The sequence below is a fragment of the Sceloporus occidentalis genome, unplaced genomic scaffold (genome assembly GCF_023333645.1).
Source record: "Sceloporus occidentalis isolate IW3139 unplaced genomic scaffold, rSceOcc1.0.p SCAF_14, whole genome shotgun sequence".
Classification (NCBI taxonomy): domain Eukaryota; kingdom Metazoa; phylum Chordata; class Lepidosauria; order Squamata; family Phrynosomatidae; genus Sceloporus; species Sceloporus occidentalis.
The window spans coordinates 2354348-2373534 of NW_028316994.1; the positions used below are offsets into that span (position 1 = coordinate 2354348).

At 38.8% G+C, this 19187-nt stretch overlaps 1 protein-coding gene across 1 annotated transcript; it reads right to left on the minus strand.

The window, feature by feature from the left end:
- Positions 1-537: 537 nt before the first annotated feature.
- On the minus strand, positions 538-14529 carry LOC149303521 (vomeronasal type-2 receptor 26-like). The gene is made up of 5 exons (XM_089480756.1): positions 13726-14529; positions 12057-12284; positions 9828-9954; positions 7769-8669; positions 538-838 (listed from the first exon to the last, which is right to left on the minus strand). The coding sequence occupies exons 1-5, from the start codon at positions 14527-14529 to the stop codon at positions 538-540; spliced, it is 2361 nt and encodes a 786-aa protein (XP_089336882.1).
- Between the last annotated feature and the right edge of the window lie 4658 nt (positions 14530-19187).

Sequence of the window (19187 nt, forward strand, 5' to 3'; positions counted from 1 at the left end):
TTATAGCTTTTCAGTACATGTGATATGTCTAACCTAGCAATCTGAAATTTATATTTCTTGCCATCGTCATAGCAATAGCACCCATTTATTATGTTGAAGTGTTCTCATTTTTACTGTCTTTCGCCTCTGTTCACTTTGTGTTGTGGAACTTGAATCATCTCTGACTTATAAAAAGCCCTGGGTTTAGTCTCCCAAATGTCCTGAGACTTCGATATGACACTGCAATGCCACACTGGCCTGTGGATATCTTTACTTGCTATTCTAGTTTTTATTAAAATGTCTTAACTTGAAGGGAAATAATTTAGTGTTTTGAATTTACTTTGGGAGTGGTCGTTGTTAGAATGAAAGGTGGGTGAGAGATGCAAAGCTTTTCAAATCTATCTTGTTTTTTGCCCTCTTAAAGTTGTAGAAACTGAGAGATAAACATTTAGTTGAATGACCAGCCATTTACTAGATGAAATAGGAGGCATAATTGTATATTAAATTACAGATTTGATATAGAGTTAAAGATCCCCCTCCCAAGCATGGGACACTGACTTACTTTACCTGTGCAATCTTGTAATTTCCAATGATTGTAGCCATGTAAAGGGAGATTTCAGAGTCAAGTCCTCCAATGGCAGCTATCAGATTCTTTTTCTTGTTACAATGGAAGTTGGGGACCATCCTTTTCCAGGTGGACAGAAGTTTCAGGGTGTTTTGGTAAGTCATCCTGGCATTGAAATAACTGTCATAGACGTGGAAGCCCAGGGTGACATTTGCTAGGAATTTGGGGTTGCTGTTTATCTCCTTCACACCAAAGGCCAGTGCAAGAATGTGTTGATAGTACTTCAGTGTTGGTCTAAAGGAAGAAATATATGCACATGTATTTGCAAGATGTTCATTGGAACTCTCCACAAATCATTTCTTTGTCAAGGCAGCTTGAGAGATCCCATAAGAGGTAAAGGCATCCTTATCTGATATTTGAATTTTAAACATGGAAGAAGATACATGTTCAAACTCAGAAGGAAGAAGACATTTCAACCTTTCCTTAATGTCACGCAGAAGCTTCCTAAGTTGCACACCCCATCTTCTTTACTAGAGTCTCATAGTTTATAGTAATCTATAATAATTCATATATTAATAAGGGTTTTTCTGACATTTCCCAAAGGAAACCATTCCTAATAAACAACTAAAATAAAATACCGGAAGAGCTGCCACTTACTTAAGAGAAAGCATCCCATTGAGCAAATGGGATTTAATTTTGAGTAATGTATACGCTTACACTGTATGTGCTACAAAAGATTTGCACCTGCTATGTATCTGCTCAGAATTAAGTCTCATTGTGTTCCATGTGGCTCACTTCCAGGTAAATAACAGTGCAGCTTTAAAAGTAGGGCTAGAATGCAACACACCCATTAGAATGTATGTGTGAAAAATTCACTGAACTTTGCCTGGATTTGATGTTGTGCTGATGGTGATATATCTCAGACTGAAACAATCAAGGTGTGGCTTTCACCTACTCCAATTTTGGTTACTATGACATAGATCTGGATATCTCCCCCTCTTATATCCAGGAGCAATTCACAATAAATAGAGCTCCTAATAGAAGCCTGGATGTCTAGATTACTGTGAGTTTCCTAACTTTAAATTATAACATTGGTTTCCATTTCTCCCTCTTTTAAAAGTGGATTTTAAAGGTTGAGTGTCACTCTCTCTCCATCCCCTTTAAGGGTGGTCTTAACATAGGGTCTCAATTGATACCCACTTAGTTCATTTCAGGGAATTCAGAATGCAAAGAAATCACACTCATAATAATGAAATGGAAGGACAGGAGAAGCCTACAATAACAGAACCAGTCATAAATCATACTGAAAAGAGAATATTGCTGTGTTGGGAAAATGACAAATCCTCATGATGTAATTATTAGAGGTTGGTTCATTCATGCTTTTGACTGACAGAGTGCAAGACTGTGGCTGAAAGGAAATACAGGACCATTTATGCAAGGAATCATAAACAGCAGGAGAAATACATGAAAGAGAAAACATAGATGGAAAATGAAAATGTAATCAGAAGGAAGTGACACAAGAGACAGAGAAACTTCTTGCAAAGCATAAAGCAGAATATTGAGTTGATTAAAATAGAACTAAGCAAAATGACATTGAAACCACTTTGGAGAGTATAATGAGAGACACACACGCATACACACACATACATACACATGTCAACACAGACACACACACACACACAGAGAGAGAGAGAGAGAGAGAGAGAGAGAGAGAGAGAGAGAGAGGGAGAGAGTCTTAAGTAGGGATCACACAGATTTTAAAGCCTGCTTGTAAATCTAAATACATTTTCAGAAATTACGTCCGTACGTAAGTTCATTTTCAAACTTGGTGCTGGGATGTTCATCAAAAGACATTTCATCAGACACCATACCAAACTGGGAGGAAATTGCTCCAATCAATAAGTCTCCTTTCTGATAAAATTCATATGGCATCTGGAACGCAATGTTTAGGGAACACATTGTGGTGTGTGCCTTGCCCTCTGTGTGAGATGCCTGCAACAACAAAGAGAGTACAGTCTGCACAAATATCCCTGCCATTGCCGCAAAGGAAACTGATATAAAATCTCTAGCTTTTATGTTATATTAACAATCAACATGTTTTTAACATTTTTTCTTCAATGGGTATAGGTTTATTTGGGTAAAACAAATCTGTTGAGGTTTCAGACTTTGTGACCTCCACTCATTTTTAAATGGAATAGTTAATTTTTTTAAATAGTTTTTGGGCTACATTATTGATCATATCCTTGGCCTCAAAGAAATGCAAGCAATTTGAGATAATTACACATTTTAAGCTATTTCTCTGGAGTATTGGGCTGTAGATGAAGCCAAAGAGTAGACAAGGAAAAACAATTTTGTTTTGTTTGTTTTAAAGAAGAGTTTCATCATCACATTTTGTTTTGATTTGTTTTTAGTTTCATCATAACCAGAAGATGACCAGTTGAAAGTGGCCCCAAATGGAAGATATTAGAAGTACAGAAAGTCCATGAGTTGGAGGCAGAGAAAAAGGAAGGCAGGGCAGGGCAGGGCAGGGCAGGGCAGGGCAGGGGAGGGCAGGGGAGGGCAGGGGAGGGGAGGGGAGTGGAAGGAAGGAAGGAAGGAAGGAAGGAAGGAAGGAAGGAAGGAAGGAAGGAGCATATGCAACATACATGATATTTCTAGTATTAGTATTTCTCTAGCCTGCCAGACTTATTAACCCCTAGATCTCTAAATCTGACCCAAAGCATTCTTCCCAGTGGCTCCTCAGCTTTAGCCACAGCAAACTATAGCTAGTCGGCTGGATTTTGCAGGGTGTATCTCGATATAAAGCATTGTGGTCCCGGTGCAGTGAGTGGAGGTTGTCCGAGAATTGGTACAGCCACATGGTTTCATGTAGGTTTAGCAGCTTGCAGCCCACCTCCTCACATCCCTACCTCCCTAAACTCCATGAGAAAATTTTAGTGCATTCCCAAATTGCATTTGCAGCCTTGCCATGTGCCATGACTCTACATACTGGCACAGTATATTTTGGAAGGTGGGCTGCGTTCAATGAGGTTAGGTGGGCCTACCCAGTACATGTGTACTAAGTGCTTAGCCCTTGGGTCACTGGAGCTGCTTAGGGTCTGTCTTGAATTGCATATGGTTTCATTGTTCTCCTTTCTTTTTTGGAATGTGTGGTGTGGAATAGGCCTTACTGAGTGCTTGATCATAGATGGGCAAGTAGGCCATAAGGCACAGGATAGACCAAAGCCTAATTGGGACATAGTTGCTATCCTGTCCTAGTGTAATCTCTGAGGCATGTTAGTCTACATCAAACCCCATTCCTACCCAGTGGCATCACTAGGGGGGTTGCTGGAGGTGTGGACCACAGCTGGTGATGCCCTAAGTGGGGGGTGACATCACTTTTCCTCAAACACCAACTTTTGGGCAGAAACAGGCTGTGGCATTCACCTGTTTCTCATTAAAATGCTTTAAGAGATGGTGAGAGTGGGGTGAAGCTCACTGGGAGAAGAAAGGAGAGGCCCCAGAATTTTTTTTAAAATTAAAACTTCAAAATTGAAAATGTTATTTTTTAAAAAAATATTTTAATCAGTTAATAGATGAACCTTTTACCAACAACAATAAAATTTATGGCGTTACATCTAAAGAAAAAAAAGAGAAAAATAAAGCAAGAAAAAATAAAATATACGAAAAGAAAGGAAAAAAGAGTATAAAATAGAAAATTCTACCACCCACCCACCCTCCACTACAACATAACATAAATTTGATATAAGCCTAAAACCCTTAGACTTCCAACCCATATAATTTGCAATTGATTAGATTACATCTATCATTATTTTCATACCTCTCTCCATCAACTGCAAACCATTATACTTGGAAACGATATCAACCCCAGCCAATACAAAACAAACAGTTAATAATCACATATTGAATCCTAATATAGTGTCGTCCCCTCTCAAATTCTTCATATATTCCATAAGAGGTTTCCAGGTATTCACAAATTCTTTTAAATCCCTCCCTCTAACAAGATTGGTCAGTTTCACTAGCTCTGCCAATGCCATCATTTTATCCAGCCATTCTGAAACATTTGGATTTTGTTGTTTTTTCCGATTTCATATAAAGATAATTCTTCTGGCTGTAAACATATAAGATATTAGCATTTTATGTCTTCTTTCTATTACATTATCATGGATTATCATGTTGACCATTGATCATGGTCTCTCATGGTCTCTTGGTGTATTTACTCCAAGACCCAGGTTTCACAGGACCAGTTTTAAATTGGTTTAAATCCGACATGTCAGTCAGATCTTTTGCAGTAGCTACAGGAGATCAGGTTTTGTTCTTCCTCTATACTCTCTCCTTAGGGATTCTTATTAGCTCCTATGGCTTTCAATATCACCTGTATGCTGACAACACCCAGCTGTACTTCTTTACCACTGAACTTTCCCCGGGTGTTGAGCAGCGATTGTCATGTCTTGCTGCTGTTTCTGTATGGATGATTCACCAGTATTTGAAGCTCAACATGGCCAAAACTGAGCTACTTGTCTTCCCACCCAAGCCATCTGTACAATGTTCATTGTCAATTACTGTGGATGATATTTCTATTCACCTGTTTATGAGGCCCGTAGTCTCGGCTTCTTATTTGACTCTTCATTATCATTCACTCCACAGATCCAGGCTGCAGCCAAATCATGCAGATTTTTTCTTTATAATCTTGCCAGAATTCGACCATTTCTTTCTGTGTTGACGGCTAAGACGCTGTTGTATACATTGGTGATATCACGCCTGGATTATTGTAACTCACTGCTAGTGGGACTTCCTAATTCCCACCTTAGTCCCCTAATTTCTGTGCAATGCTCAGTGGCAAGGATCATTTTCTCTGTCTGTCGTTTTGACCATGTTACCCCCTTGTTGTTATCCCTCCATTGGCTCCCTATTCCCTTCAGAATTCAATACAAAATTCTTCTCCTGACCTTTAAAGCCATTCATGGCTTAGCTCCCTCTTATTTGTCAGCGCTTGTTTCTCCTTATTGCTCTCCCCACACACTGAGATCTTATGACACCAATCTCCTGACCCAGCTGAGATTCTCCTCCTCCCTTGCTCAAATCTGCTCCTTCTTCTGTGCTGGTCCCCATGCCTGGAATCTCCTTTTCACACAACTAAGAACTGTTACTTCCTTGGCTAATTTCAAGGTTGAGTTGAAAACGATTTTGTTCCGGGAGGCATTCCAAATTACTGGTTGTTAAATACTAGTTAGTATTATTTTAGCGATGTTGTTTTAGATTGTGCTCCGCTTGGCAGGTTTTATTCTTGTTTTATTTGATCTCTACTATGTAAAGCGCTGTGCAAATTTTACAGTGCTCTATAGATAAATGCTAATAATAATAATAATAATAATAATAATAATGTTAAGCATATACAAATCTGGTCTAAATGCTGTATCTTTCCCCAAGATCTTTTGTATAGTACAGTTAATTCTTGAAAATTCGACAGCACATATATTAAAATTGGAATGATAACCTGTATAGGTATACATGACTGTATCTGCCATCTCATCTGCCACCACTGGCGCTATTAACACTCCAAGCTGACCTGATATTTAAACAGTCAGGTGTAAGATAAAGAAATAGACACACATCAGTCCATTCCTAATTTCTGTACCCATGGAGTCCTACATTGTATATTTGCCTCCTTGCTTCTAGTTCAGTCCATTTCATTCATTTTCAACATGCAGGAATTTTTTTTTAATAAGTGTCTTCACTTGAAAATCTTATTCTTTACATTACGTGTTCTTTAGATGATAGGAATAGCAATGAGATAAAGGAAAAGGTTATTTTTGAGAGAATGTAGGATTTTATTGTACAAACAAATAAGCCAACAAGGTGCCTGGGTATAAGAATCAAGTTGGATTTTGGAGCATCTAAGCTGACTCCCATGATATCATTCTGTAAGGGGAGCATGTCCTTTCATTTGCAAAACAGAGACAAGTTTCCCCACGTTGTCAGCTTCTGCACATGAAGAGGAAGCATCCATCAGGACCATCTATAATTACAATTATTAATAAAGTGTGTTTATAAAGATGATAAATGATGTTGTTGCTTCAAGCAAAAATGAACACTCAACAAAAAACAACAACATTACACAAAAGATACTTGTTACATTACATTAGCATCCTACTACTCTAAACAGAATTAAATGATAAATCTAAAGCTGAATAAAACAGGAGTATAAAAGTTGTGGCCCTCTATATAATAATAATAATAATAATTATTATTATTATTATTATTATTATTATTATTATAAATTTTTATTTCTATTTCCCACCTGTCCCTGCAGATCGAGGCGTGATCACAACAGTATCAGCAATACAAATTACAAAGTGCACAATAGGATAAAAACAGCATTATTTAACAATACAATACAATACTAATCAACCAGCAGTATTGCCATAGGAGAATTAACACATCCAAATCATTGTCTGTTTTCCGTATTGTCAAATCAGAGTGGGAATATTCAGCTATAGCAGGTCGGGTGGATATGCCCACCGGAAGAGATCCGTCTTTAATGCCTTCTTAAAGGCTTCTAGTGTGGTAATAAGACGGATCTCTTCTGGTAAGTTATTCCATAATTTTGGGGCCGCGTCTGTAAATGCTTTGTGGGAAGTAGTGACCAGTTATTTTTTGTGTATTCCAGTAATTTCTTCCCTGAGGTTCTGAGAGTGTGGGGCGGATTGTGTAGGGAGAGGCGTTCCCTTAAGTAACTCGGGCCCAAGCCATGTAGAGCTTTAAAGGTAATGACCAACACTTTGTATTGTGCCCGGAAGCTAATCAGCAGCCAGCGTAAAGATTTTAATATTGGTGCAATATGGTCCGATCTTGATGTTCCTGTGACCAATCTGGCTGTAGCACTTTGAATTAATTGAAGCTTTCGAACTTGGTACAAAGATAGCCCCATGTAGAGCGCATTACAGAAGTCTAAACGAGAGGTTACCAGCACATGTACCACTGCTTCAAGGTCTTTCTGAGCCAGGTTCAGCAACAACTCATATGAACTCCCACGGTGAGGTATAACAGGTATTCTTGTGCCTGGAAGACTGCAAGCTGTTCTTCATAGAACTAGAGGGAATTGATATCATAGTTCTGAAGGAAAGTGCAGACTGAAAAAATATGGGGATCCATAAATATGTTTCCTGGATTTTCTTCAGGATAAATGTACATGTTTCAGAATAACAGAAAGTATATACCTACTTAACCATTTTCCTTATTAGCTGGTCTTTACTGTTCAGTTCTGGTCTAAGGATAATTATGTAGCATTTGGGAAAAAAGATAAAACCTAATAATCCAAAACTAGAGGCCAAGATGGAGAAGATCTCCACAGCTACAATGTATTTTCCTTTAGCGCTCAGATAGGACAGAATAAATGACAACCAAACACTGCAAAAGACCAGCATGCTAAAAGTAATGAATTTGGCTTCATTGAAACCATCTGGCAACTTCCTGGCTAGGAAAGCCACAATAAAGGTTACAAGGGCCAAAAATCCCAGGTAACTCAAAAGATTATAAAACATTGTCACTGACCCTTCATTGCATTCCACTATGATTTCTTCAGCGAGAGAGTGCATGTCAAAATCTGGAAATGGAGAATCAGTGCATAGCCATACAGTACAAATGCAAAGTTGAATAAGGGGGCAAACAAGAAGAATACAGTTGGCCAGTCTCTTCCCCACCCATTTTATTATCTTTGATCCTGGCTTAATGGCCAAGAAAGCCACAACAACTGTAATAGTTTTTGCCAGTACACAGGAAACAGCTACTGAGAAAATGACACCAAAAGCAGGTTGTTGTAAATAGCAGTTCATTCTCAGAGGCTTGCCAACAAATAATAAGGCACAGAGGAAACAGAACAATAGGGAAATAAGAAGACAATATGTGAGGGCCCGATTGTTGGCTTTAACAACAGGAGTGTTCTTGTACTTGATAAAAATTCCTAGCACGAAAACTGTGATGGAAGCAAACAACAGGGGCAAAATAACTGAAGTCATTCCTAAGGGCTTAATGAAAGAGATGAAGTGTAGGGTCTTGGGAAGGCACTCATCTTGCTTCTTGTTTGGAAACTGATCTCCTGGGCATGGCAAACAATCATCCTTGTCTGAAACACAAAAGATATTCTGTATGCGTCCAGTTATCACTAAAATCCTGTTGGTGACTTATGTTCGCATAAATCCTTGTATCCCAGCCTAAGTACTGGCATCATGCAAAGACAAATCTCTATGGTATTCATGAAACATGTTTGCTCTAGTCGCATAATAGCTGCCAGAAAGTTCTGCTCACCAACCACTGAGTGTCACAAAAATTTATCCATCTACTGTCCAACTGCCTTCGCGTAGCTAGGGAAGAAACATGGGGAAGAAAGGCAAAGAAGCTTGTACCCTTGTCCAGGTGGCCAAGGCCAGGCAAAGATCAGATTTGCTACTCTGACAATCAGTCTTAGTGCACTGATGGAACTTTATGCTCTACCAGCAGTCCAACAGAATGTTAACCAAAGTCATCATTATCAGGATGGAAGGAGGACTGAAGAATTAAGCCAGAGATACTTTAATAATGAATGACAGATCCAGTGAATATTCCACCGCAATATTAAATTAGTCACTCTTTAATTCCATTGACTTCAGTGATTCTAAACATAGCTAATTTAAGTCTGGATTTAACCCATAAAACAGAGCCATTGGATAGTAGGAAGGAAATTATTGTGGACAATTGAAATACAAAAGGCAGTTGATTTCCTCTCTTTCTATGTAGGAGCTCCAGAAAGGGCATCAGTCAATCAATTAACATATCTCCTTCCAAACTTTCTGTTACATGGCTTCATAGCTTGGATCACTTGTTTCTCATAATTGTTTCTCCTGTTCTCATCAAACATGATTAGGACAGAATGAATTTGGTGGGGCAAAATCAGAACTTTGATAAGATCATGCATGACAGTTTCACCACATCCTATGTATAAGAAGTCAATCAGAGGTTCGAGATGATTTTGAAAAGGTATGTTTTATCTGTAAGCTATAGAAATGGAGGCAAATTAGGAAATTAGGAAATTTCTTGTTTGGTGCTGAGATTTATGTTAAGAGTTGGAGATTTAGCTGTACATTTTGGTATACAGTTTAATGGAATCTGGACAATAAGTGGGTTGTCATGATCTGCTCTCTTTTCTTTCAACATCTGACATGGCAGTGTAGAAGAAAAAAGAAAATATATTATACATAATACCATACATAACACCATATAGAATACTGGCCACAATATCTCTTACCCTTCTGATCAGAAATCTTCCCATATGGACAAGGAACACAATCATAGCAACAAAATGGTTTCCCCTCTATTTTTTTCCTTCTGTAACCTGGTTGGCAGTTGTCATTACACAAAGCAATCGGCACCATCTATCTTGTTCAAAGGTGAAAAGAAAACAGATGGCTTAATGGGGGGAAATAGACTACCTTTAGCTAACAGCAAAGTTACTTTGTATCAGGAATATGCTTTTTATAATGGACAATAGGGAATAGAACTAGCTGATTTTGTAAATTCTGAATTACCCAGATGGGCAGAACTCCTATAGATGTGAAACTGGCTTCTAACTACATTTCAAAGTAGTGGGAAAGAGCTGCACTCTTCCCATTCCATAATAGTGGCCAAAAGCCAACTTGGCACAGCATAGCATAGGGGTTCTGGACACAGAACTATGCTATGCTGAGCTATTTATCACCTTCTGGACTTTACCATGGAGCTGAAACACGCTCCCCTGCCTGGTGATTCTCTGCCTTGCAGAGAGTTACATCACAGAAGTGTCTGATTATATCATTGTAGACAGATGCAAAGTCCATTGACATTCACTGAAGTCCTCCAGAAGTCATAATAACTGTACTCCTTCGGCCTGCAAGGGAGTGAACAGGCAGGCCCAGCTCCACCAAGGCTAGCCTGAAGAAGAAGAGAACTCCTTCCATGATAACTGTCATCCTTCAGCCTGAGAGCAACAGGGAGGTCCAGCTCCATCAGGGCTAGCCTGAATAAAGAGAGCCCTCTCTCCTTGCTAACTGTCATCCTTTGACCTGCAAGGCAGTAAGCAGGCAGGCCCAGCTCCATCAGGGCTATCCTGAATAAAGAGAGCCCTCCCTCCTTGCTAACTGTCATCCTTTGACCTGCAAGGGAATGAACAAGCAGGCCCAGCTCCATCAGGGCTAGCCTGAAGAAAGAGAGCCCTCCCTCCATGATAACTGTCATCCTTGGCCTGTGAGGGAGTGAACAGGCAGGCCCAGCTCCATCAGGGCTAGCCTGAAGAACGAGAGCCCTCCCTCCATGATAACTGTCATCCTTCAGCCTATGAGGAAGTGATCAGGCAGGCCCAGCTCCACCAGGCTAGTCTGAAAAAAAAAGAGCCCTCCCTACATGATAAGTGTCATCCTTCAGCCTGTGAGAGAGTGACCAGGCAAGCCCAGCTCCATCAGGGCAAGCCTGAAGAAGTAGAGCCCTCCCTCCAGTCCATCTGCCTTGGTCCAGGCCTCAGAGGGAGAGAATAACCACTGGGTTATTCCCCTTTCTCGTCCCCTCATCCCCTTTCCTATCATTCCCTTCTCCTTTTGTGTCGTGTCTTTTAGATTGTAAGCCTGAGGGCAGGGAACCGTCTAATTAAAAATAATAATTGTAAGCCACTCTGATAGCCTTTAGGGCTTAAGGGTGGGGTATAAATACTATAAATAAACAAACAAACAAATAAATAAATAATCATTGCATGTCTGATTGAAGAGACATAGCCAGATGCTTCTGTGATGTCCTTCTCCACAGTCTCTATGTGGCATAGAATGTCTATGGGGAGGGCCTTTAGCAGCTCAGTGGGAAGTTCACTGAGGGGCTTTGGTCACTGTGGAGAGATGAAAGGAATACCAACCTTTTTGGTTATCACATATAAAAACATACAAAGTATAAGATTAGCTTGCATCCAAGAATGCTACTTACAGGATGCCAGTTGAAGTGTATTCAAGGGATATACTTGCTCTTTTTTCTGCAAGTGGAAAGATGTAGAATCTTTATCTTTCCCCCCCCTCTTTTTAAAAATGCCAGCTGATCATTCCTTGAAAAAACATTAAATTTGCTTGTCTTCATGAACAGCAAGAATTGCCTAAGACACAGATGAATTCAAGACGCTCCTTCCTTATTACATGAACATATCTGTACTCACTGATATAACTCTGGTATATAGATGATGAGACCATCTTGTCTAAACCATGTGTTATGGCATATACTATAAATGCTATAGCTCTGGGTAGGTATGCTAGTGTGAGTCAGCCTTCTTGCCTTTCTTTCCCATCAGTGCCCTTGGAAGGGGATCCCAGCCCTCTGAAACAGGTTTTCAATCCCCGTAAAGAGAAAGACTGGGAAGATCAGATCTTTCTCTCCACTTCCACTGGGTTCCATTGTTCAACTGGCATTTATCCAGTACTGAATAAAGAACTTATCTTGGCATCTTAAAACCATGTTCACATCTCACCTGATTAAGTGACCTATGCCATGTGATAGCTTCTTCGTTCATTGTGAACTTTGGGCCCAGTAAAGCCTGTGGATCCATTCTTCCCACAATCCGTCTTAAGAAAGATTTGTTTGGGAATGTAACCCAATTGATTATATCAAATCCACCTGCTAATTCACCATTCTCATCAAAAGACACAGTGTCTCCAGCGCTGTTATTAAATGAGATATTCTTCAGAAAGAAGTGAAGCTGGGTAGTGAGAAGCAAACATGAAGTAATGAAACGAGATAAAAATGGCATTTGTTTGAATTCTCTAATCTTTATAATCACCAGACTTTGAAGCATTTAGCAATCCATCAGTCGCAAAGGACTCTTCTCTGCTTGGCTCAGGACAGAAAGAAATTGCATGGGAAATCTGAAAGAGGTGCTATCACATTACCATATTGACCCATAAATAAGTCGACCTAGGATTTTGGGGTACAAAATTTTAGACTTATAAATGAGTATATATGGTAGTGCCATAGTTCTGATCAATTTCAAGCGCAGGCAGTTTGCATGGGATAGAGTAATGTGGCCATTGTTAAAGTGAAAAGGTTTTTCCAACCTGGTAGTTAATACATTAGAGCTGAATCCAGTACCAAATCATTTTCTATTGAATTCAATGAACAACTTCGCCCATTTATTTCAGTAGGGTCTAAGTGTGAGTATCTCTGTCTAGATCTCACGCCTTTAAATTAAACAATCTAAATAAGAACACAGTAGCATGTAAAGATCCATTAAGTATGTTTATTCTTCATCCTTTCTAAAATCAAACCAAATAAACACCTCTTAGACCAAGCAAACATGTTCAGGGAATGCTTTGAGGAGATGACTCTCTCTTCCTACTCAATTGGTCAGATTGGCTTCATCTCTTTAATGCTTTTAAAACAATGTCTTTTTGAATATTTTTGTGATTGCTAGGGTGCATCCTAATGGGCAGAAAGGTGATAGATAAATATTTTTAATAATTATAAAGTATACAGTAATACCCTCTCAACGTTAGAGGAAAGCAATGACAAAACTACTTTGAACAAATGTTTAGAATTAGATTGGTGTAATGGTTGGAGTGTTGGACTAGGACTATGGGAGACCAGGAATCGAATTCCCACTCAGCTCTGGAAACCTTGGGCAGCTTCACTTTCTCTCTTAGGAAAAGGCAATGGCAAATCACCTGAACAAATTTTGCCATGCAAACCCTATGATAGGTTTACCTTAGAGTTGACATAAGTCAGAAACAATATGAAGGGACACAGCAACAGATACAGTCTTTCTCCCCTTTCTCCCAACATGTGATCCAAGGTGGTTTATAGCAAGGTTAAAAAAAAGATAAAGCTAAAAACAACAATTAAAAAAATTCAAAACTTAATTAAACAAGCTACCATATTAAAACACCATTAATATTTTTTGAAGTGTACAGTTATTTAAAAACCACAACAATAAAGGTAAAAACTTTAAATGTAACACTTTAACACCATCTCTACACTGCTGATCTCTTGCAATGGATAGATTTTTCCATGCAAGTCTAGATCTGAATCCCTGTGACTAACTATACTCAGATATTTTAAAAATGATAACAGTTGGTATGTCTTGGGGTTCTCTATACTACACACTAGAACAGACATGACAGAATTTTTCATATTTGAAACATTACCATCCAAGAGTGCAGATTTTGAGGATCCCGTCTACTTCTATTTGCCATTGCTTTTGGTGTAGGTGTAGAGGATGAGAAAATCTTGTCTAAAGCATGTATTATAGCATAGATTGCATTATAAATGCTATAGCTCTGGGCAGTCATGCCCATTTCAAAGATAGTTGCAGGGAGGGTCTCCAGTTTTTCTTCACCTGTACAAATATCATTCTCCTTTGCCTCTTTAGAGTCAGGAAATAAGCAATTGAATGCCTGCTCCCAGAAGATCCTGATAAAGCCATCTCCTTTTGGCAAATTAGGATGTAGTTGCTGCATGAATTTTGTAAATCCCGGCACTTCATTTGAGTGACTTGCCAGAGACAAGGCACCATGGAAGACATGTATTTCAAAATCCCTGTGAAATGTCTCTGATGAAAAATCCCAGTGGGCTGTCATAATCCATATTTTACCTGTAGATATCTGCATAATGCCACCTGACGTTTCATAAATAAATATCAGCCATTTCAAGCATGAGATGGTTTTGAAATCTGCATTTACAATATATACTTTGACAGTAGAGTTGGATAGTGAAGCAGCAAGTGTAAAGATGGATTCTAATGGCTGGGAATTCTCTAAAACATCAGCTAGAGTTTGTGTTCTTTCAATCACAGCTGTGCAGATTTCATACTGAGAAAGCATTGGCAACAATGTCTGCACAAAGTTTTCTCCTTTGTCATCATCTGATGCAATGATTCCAACCCAAATCCAGTGAAAATGCAGAAGGAGAAGAATAATTCCCATGTACTGCAATTTTTCACACGGGACCATGCGGTAGAAGGAAGGGAGCTTTTCTTTAACATTTGTCACTGGTGCTAATACAGAGTAAGCAATCTGAGGAGAGAAACCATTGATTTTTCTTTCTTTTACAAGAGAGGACAGAATTGTGGTAAACTTTGTGTATTACACACTTTTACAAAGGAAAGATTCAAAAGTATTTACTGGGCCTGTAAGATGTTCTTCTTTAAAGGAGGTGCATGGGCCAAATAAAATGGTTTCACCCTATCCTCTTGGTCGGGAGACCTACAACACACAGCCCAAACCTTGGTTCTGGTGTGAACAAAGGAGGCTACATCCAGCCTGTTCCCCACCAGAACCAGGGTGTATCCCTGTTAAAATGGATTAAAATAGTTTATCGATCCAGAGTCCTCTGTTCTGACACCAGACAGCTGTTTGAAATGCATCCGGCTGAGCAACCTGGTGTCCACTGCTGCCACAAGTCACTGACTTTGAGGTCAGAACGAAGTGCCCAGTCTTATGATCATCACTGGGCACCTCATTCTTACCTCACAGTGAAGTGAACTCCAACAGCATCAGATGTAATCTGTGAACAGGCACCCAGTTTCAGAACAGAGGGTGAGAAAACAGGGGGGGGGGGGGAGAGTTTGGGACAGCTTCAGGGCCAGGATATTTTGGGCTGTCCCTGGACTGTCTTGGCTATTGCAGACAGGATCAAGAACTATGCTATGTAAGACTAAATCTATTCCAGAATTAGGTTCACACAGTGAGCAATCAGTTGGCTAAATGCTCTTCAAGCCTGGGAGCTTATCGCATGGGGCTTGGGAATGGCATAGAACCAAAGGCTGTTCAGAACAGTTCTTGAAAATTGGCCTCTGTGGGACAGATGGGGAAGGGTACAGTGACTTCCAGCAGCATTGGCAGCATTCTGGCATGCAGTAAAACGCATCCTTTCTCCATTCCGTTCCTTTCCTGTCCCCTTTCGTTCTGTGCCATTTCCTTTCCCTGAACCCCGTGTGATATGCTCTGTGGTCTCATCTCTGGACCGTGGCTTACAACTTGGTAGACATAGAGAGAATTGCACTAACACTTATCCAAGTAGAAACAGAACAGAACCCATGCATTTTCTTTTTGCTATGGGCTAAAGAATTTTATGAACAAGTTACTGATATTCCCCCCTCCCCAATGCTTTAACTCAAAGCAGTATAGCCTAGGAATTTCCCATCTGGACTCTCTCTTTTCCAAAGGAAGCATAGGGGAAAGAAAGTCCTGAGAATATCACTTGAAAGAGAAACATAACATCAGTGAAAAATGCATGGTTAATATACTCATTGTACCTGTGGAATCTTGTAGGTGCCTAAGATGGTAGCCATTTGAAGCGAGGTTTCAGAGTTATGTCCACCGATAACAGCTATCAGGTTATAGTGTCTATCACAGATGTAATTGGGGACGATCCTATTTTGAGCAGATAAAAGCTTCAAGGTGTTCTGATAAGTCATCTTTGCACTTAGGTAATTATCATAGATGTGAAACCCAAAGCTGATATTTGGTAAGAGCTTGGGGTTCTCATTGATCTCCTTCACAGCAAATGCCAAAGCAAGGACATGCTGGTAGTTTTTTGTTTTTGCACTAAAGAAAGAGGTAATAGTATGTGTGTAACAAATAACCTTATTATAAAGGTATGTATAACCAGCTTTATATAAATGATAGAGTACCACCATGCACATCATGAAATCTATACACATATTAGGACAAATCAAGTAAAATTAGAGGGAAGCCTAAGTGATCTGGTTCTTTGCAAAACATTTACTAATGACATACTTTTTTGTTAAAAAACATTAGGCTATATAATAAAGAGACAAAAAGCAATATTACAAGCAGTAATAATACCAACAGCAAGCTATCAGCTATAAACAAGTGGAGCATATGAAGGCTAATCCAAAGTTTATGACTGATGCCTTTCATTGGAAATACTTATACCAATTATCCCATGAAATTATTTCACAACAAACCACAAAATGTGATGAGAAGCTTGTTTTCCCATTTTAGTGGTAATGTAGTAATGTCAAATATTTTAAAAATAAATAAATCAGTTTTGAATATTGTAAATTTTCAAAATTCTTCAATTTCTGTATTTTTTCCCCACTTTAGACTAAAAGGGGGTTTGTAGTTTCAGCTACTGGCATCTCCAATTTAAATTTTTTTAACTGTTTCGGCAAAAAGAATGATTGATTCACTGATTCATACTTAGTCCTGATTCAGTTCAGGTTGCTTCACTGAGAAACAAAAATGACCCTAACTATTTTTTTTAAATGAAAATTAAATTTGTGGACACAGAAACATACTCAGAAGAGCCTAGCATTTACAAATCCAGGCAAATAACTCCAGGGACTCTTGGTAAGCTACTGCTAAAACCTGCTTTTAAAACTGCCAATTTGTTGTTTTGCCTTTTGGTTTTCACACTGTTGTTGTGTGCCTCCAAGTAACTTCCAACTTATTGCAATCCTAAGGCAAACCTATCAGGGAGTTTTCTGGGACCGAGAGCTCACATACATGCATGCAATATGAAGACATGGGAGTCCTGATCAACACTTATGAGTTATGTTTTGCAGTTCATGGGAAATGTTCAGTTTAGTGTAACATTTGCCAATCAGCTTCCAATGTATTTTCAACAGATTGAAAGAAATATCAAACCTAATTTCTTTATCTTTTTTTTACAAAACAAAATAATAGGGCCAAAATAGATGGCAAGGGAAAATGCAACAGCATAATAAAACTACCATTGACACATTAATTCATTAATAAATATAAAGTACACTGCTGTGATTTTTGCCCAATTTTGCTAAAATTATCATAGAGCAAAGTTTCCTTCTTCACACCCACCTTATCTGGTACTATTTTATAATATGTTTGAGACAGGCTGAAGTATAGTCCATTATTTCTAAAGGTTATGATCTAGTCTAGTGCACATTATAGAAAACAGGGTATTTACTTACATGAGTTGGTCTACAAACTTGGTTTTGGGAAGTTCTTGGAATGACATTGTTTCAAACAGGCAGTCAAATTGTGTAATAATCTGTCCAATGATTATGTCTCCTGTTGTACAATACTTGTATGGGATCTGAAATAAATAACCCATGGTGCACATTGCAGTGGGTGTCTTGCATTCAGTTGTAGCTAAAAATATCCAAAAGAATACCTGTATTGGGAAGAAACTTTCCATGGCATGTGAATCAAATTAAGAGCCCAGGGTTTGTCTAACTCACTGTCATTAACCAGCAGATATGCACTTATCAGATTAATATCCAGTAAAAGGAAGTTCTGCATATGTTCAATCATACATTTGTCTTGTCCTATCCTACATCAGTTTAAACATTTTAAAAATACACACACAAAAACCGCAGTTAAAATGTGCTTTAAATTATTTCCCTAAAACCTCACTTTTTCATTCCTGTCTCTTGACAAAAGCATTTTGCATTCATTTCTCATAAAATGCACATATTGATGCCTATTTCCTTCTAGGCATTTCTATATCAATTTTCTCCTTAAATTATGCACGCTGTTATAAATTTTTGAACCAAGAGTTGTCTCGCATAATGCACAGTCCAGAAGATCACTGTGTTCCAATCTCTATATTAGTCAAGGAAGGACAGCTTCGGTTGCGGAGCAAACAAAATCCTTGGAAATCCTGAGATACTAGTTATAAGAACCTTCTTAACTGACACAAGATTTTAATGGCAAAGTAAAAGATACGCTGACACAATCCTGTGTGTTTTCAGACTCTTTTGTTTTCAACATTTTTACTGATAATGAAAGTGATCTCAGGGAATTAACATGATGAAAGATAATTTCTAGCATTATGAGATAATTACAATGTTCAACATCACATCCTTAAGTATGGTGAACAGTGTTTTTCCCCCCATCTGCACCCAGCCAAAATGTTGAGGAACATTGTAATTTAATTTTATTTCTTTTGAGATCTTGCCTCTGTCCCTTAATGAGTGCAAGAATTGATAGGATTAGTATGGCCAAGTGTGATGAAATTGTTATGAAAAATAGTTGAGAGAAAAACTCTCTTGATTATTTCTTTTGACGATTTCCAGACAAATATCAAGAGAAAGAACAAATAGGTCATTCAGGAATGTCTGGAACAGTGTAGCATGTCTCATAATGGGACTTCCACATACATGTTTTCCTCCACTTGTAAGCATCATAATTCCACCCAAAAGTCTGCTCTAGAGGAGAAATTTTGAAGGTGTATAGGACAAGAAAGAACCTGTGTAGCATTGGTGAGACTATTTCATCCATGTAAAAAGCTTACAGGATACCAATCTTTGAATTTTTTAGAACTAAAATTTGTCAACCTATCAGAAAGGCCAGTTTGTGAAATAAGTCTGGCCAGCGCAACAGTGATGATTTAAAGGAAAACCTCAAGCTGAACAACTTTTACTTTAACATGATCCAGTCTATCGCCAAAAGTCTACACTAGCTACTTTGCTATGTATGTATAACTAAGCAATGCTTCCTGGCCTGACCATGAAACCCATGTTAACAGCTAGAAATGGTATCAGGCAATGGAGGTCTTTTCAGTTGTCGGCTGGGGTGGAAGGAGAAACACATGTCCAGCCTCCTGCACTGGTGAGCAAGTCTGCCACAAAGAAATGTGACATGAGTTCTTTTTCCCATTGCTG

What these genes read in the sequence shown, in the direction of transcription:
- LOC149303521 (XM_089480756.1), bottom strand. Translation starts at nt 14,529, where the DNA reads ATGGTCCCGTGTGAAAAATTGCAGTACATGGGAATTATTCTTCTCCTT. An exon ending in GAAGATTTCTGATCAGAAGG is followed by an intron (nt 8,670 to 9,827) that starts GTAAGAGATATT and finishes TTTGTGTTTCAG; the next exon opens with ACAAGGATGATTGTTTGCCA. An exon ending in CTAATAAGGAAAATGGTTAA is followed by an intron (nt 839 to 7,768) that starts GTAGGTATATAC and finishes TTCTTCCTTTAG; the next exon opens with ACCAACACTGAAGTACTATC.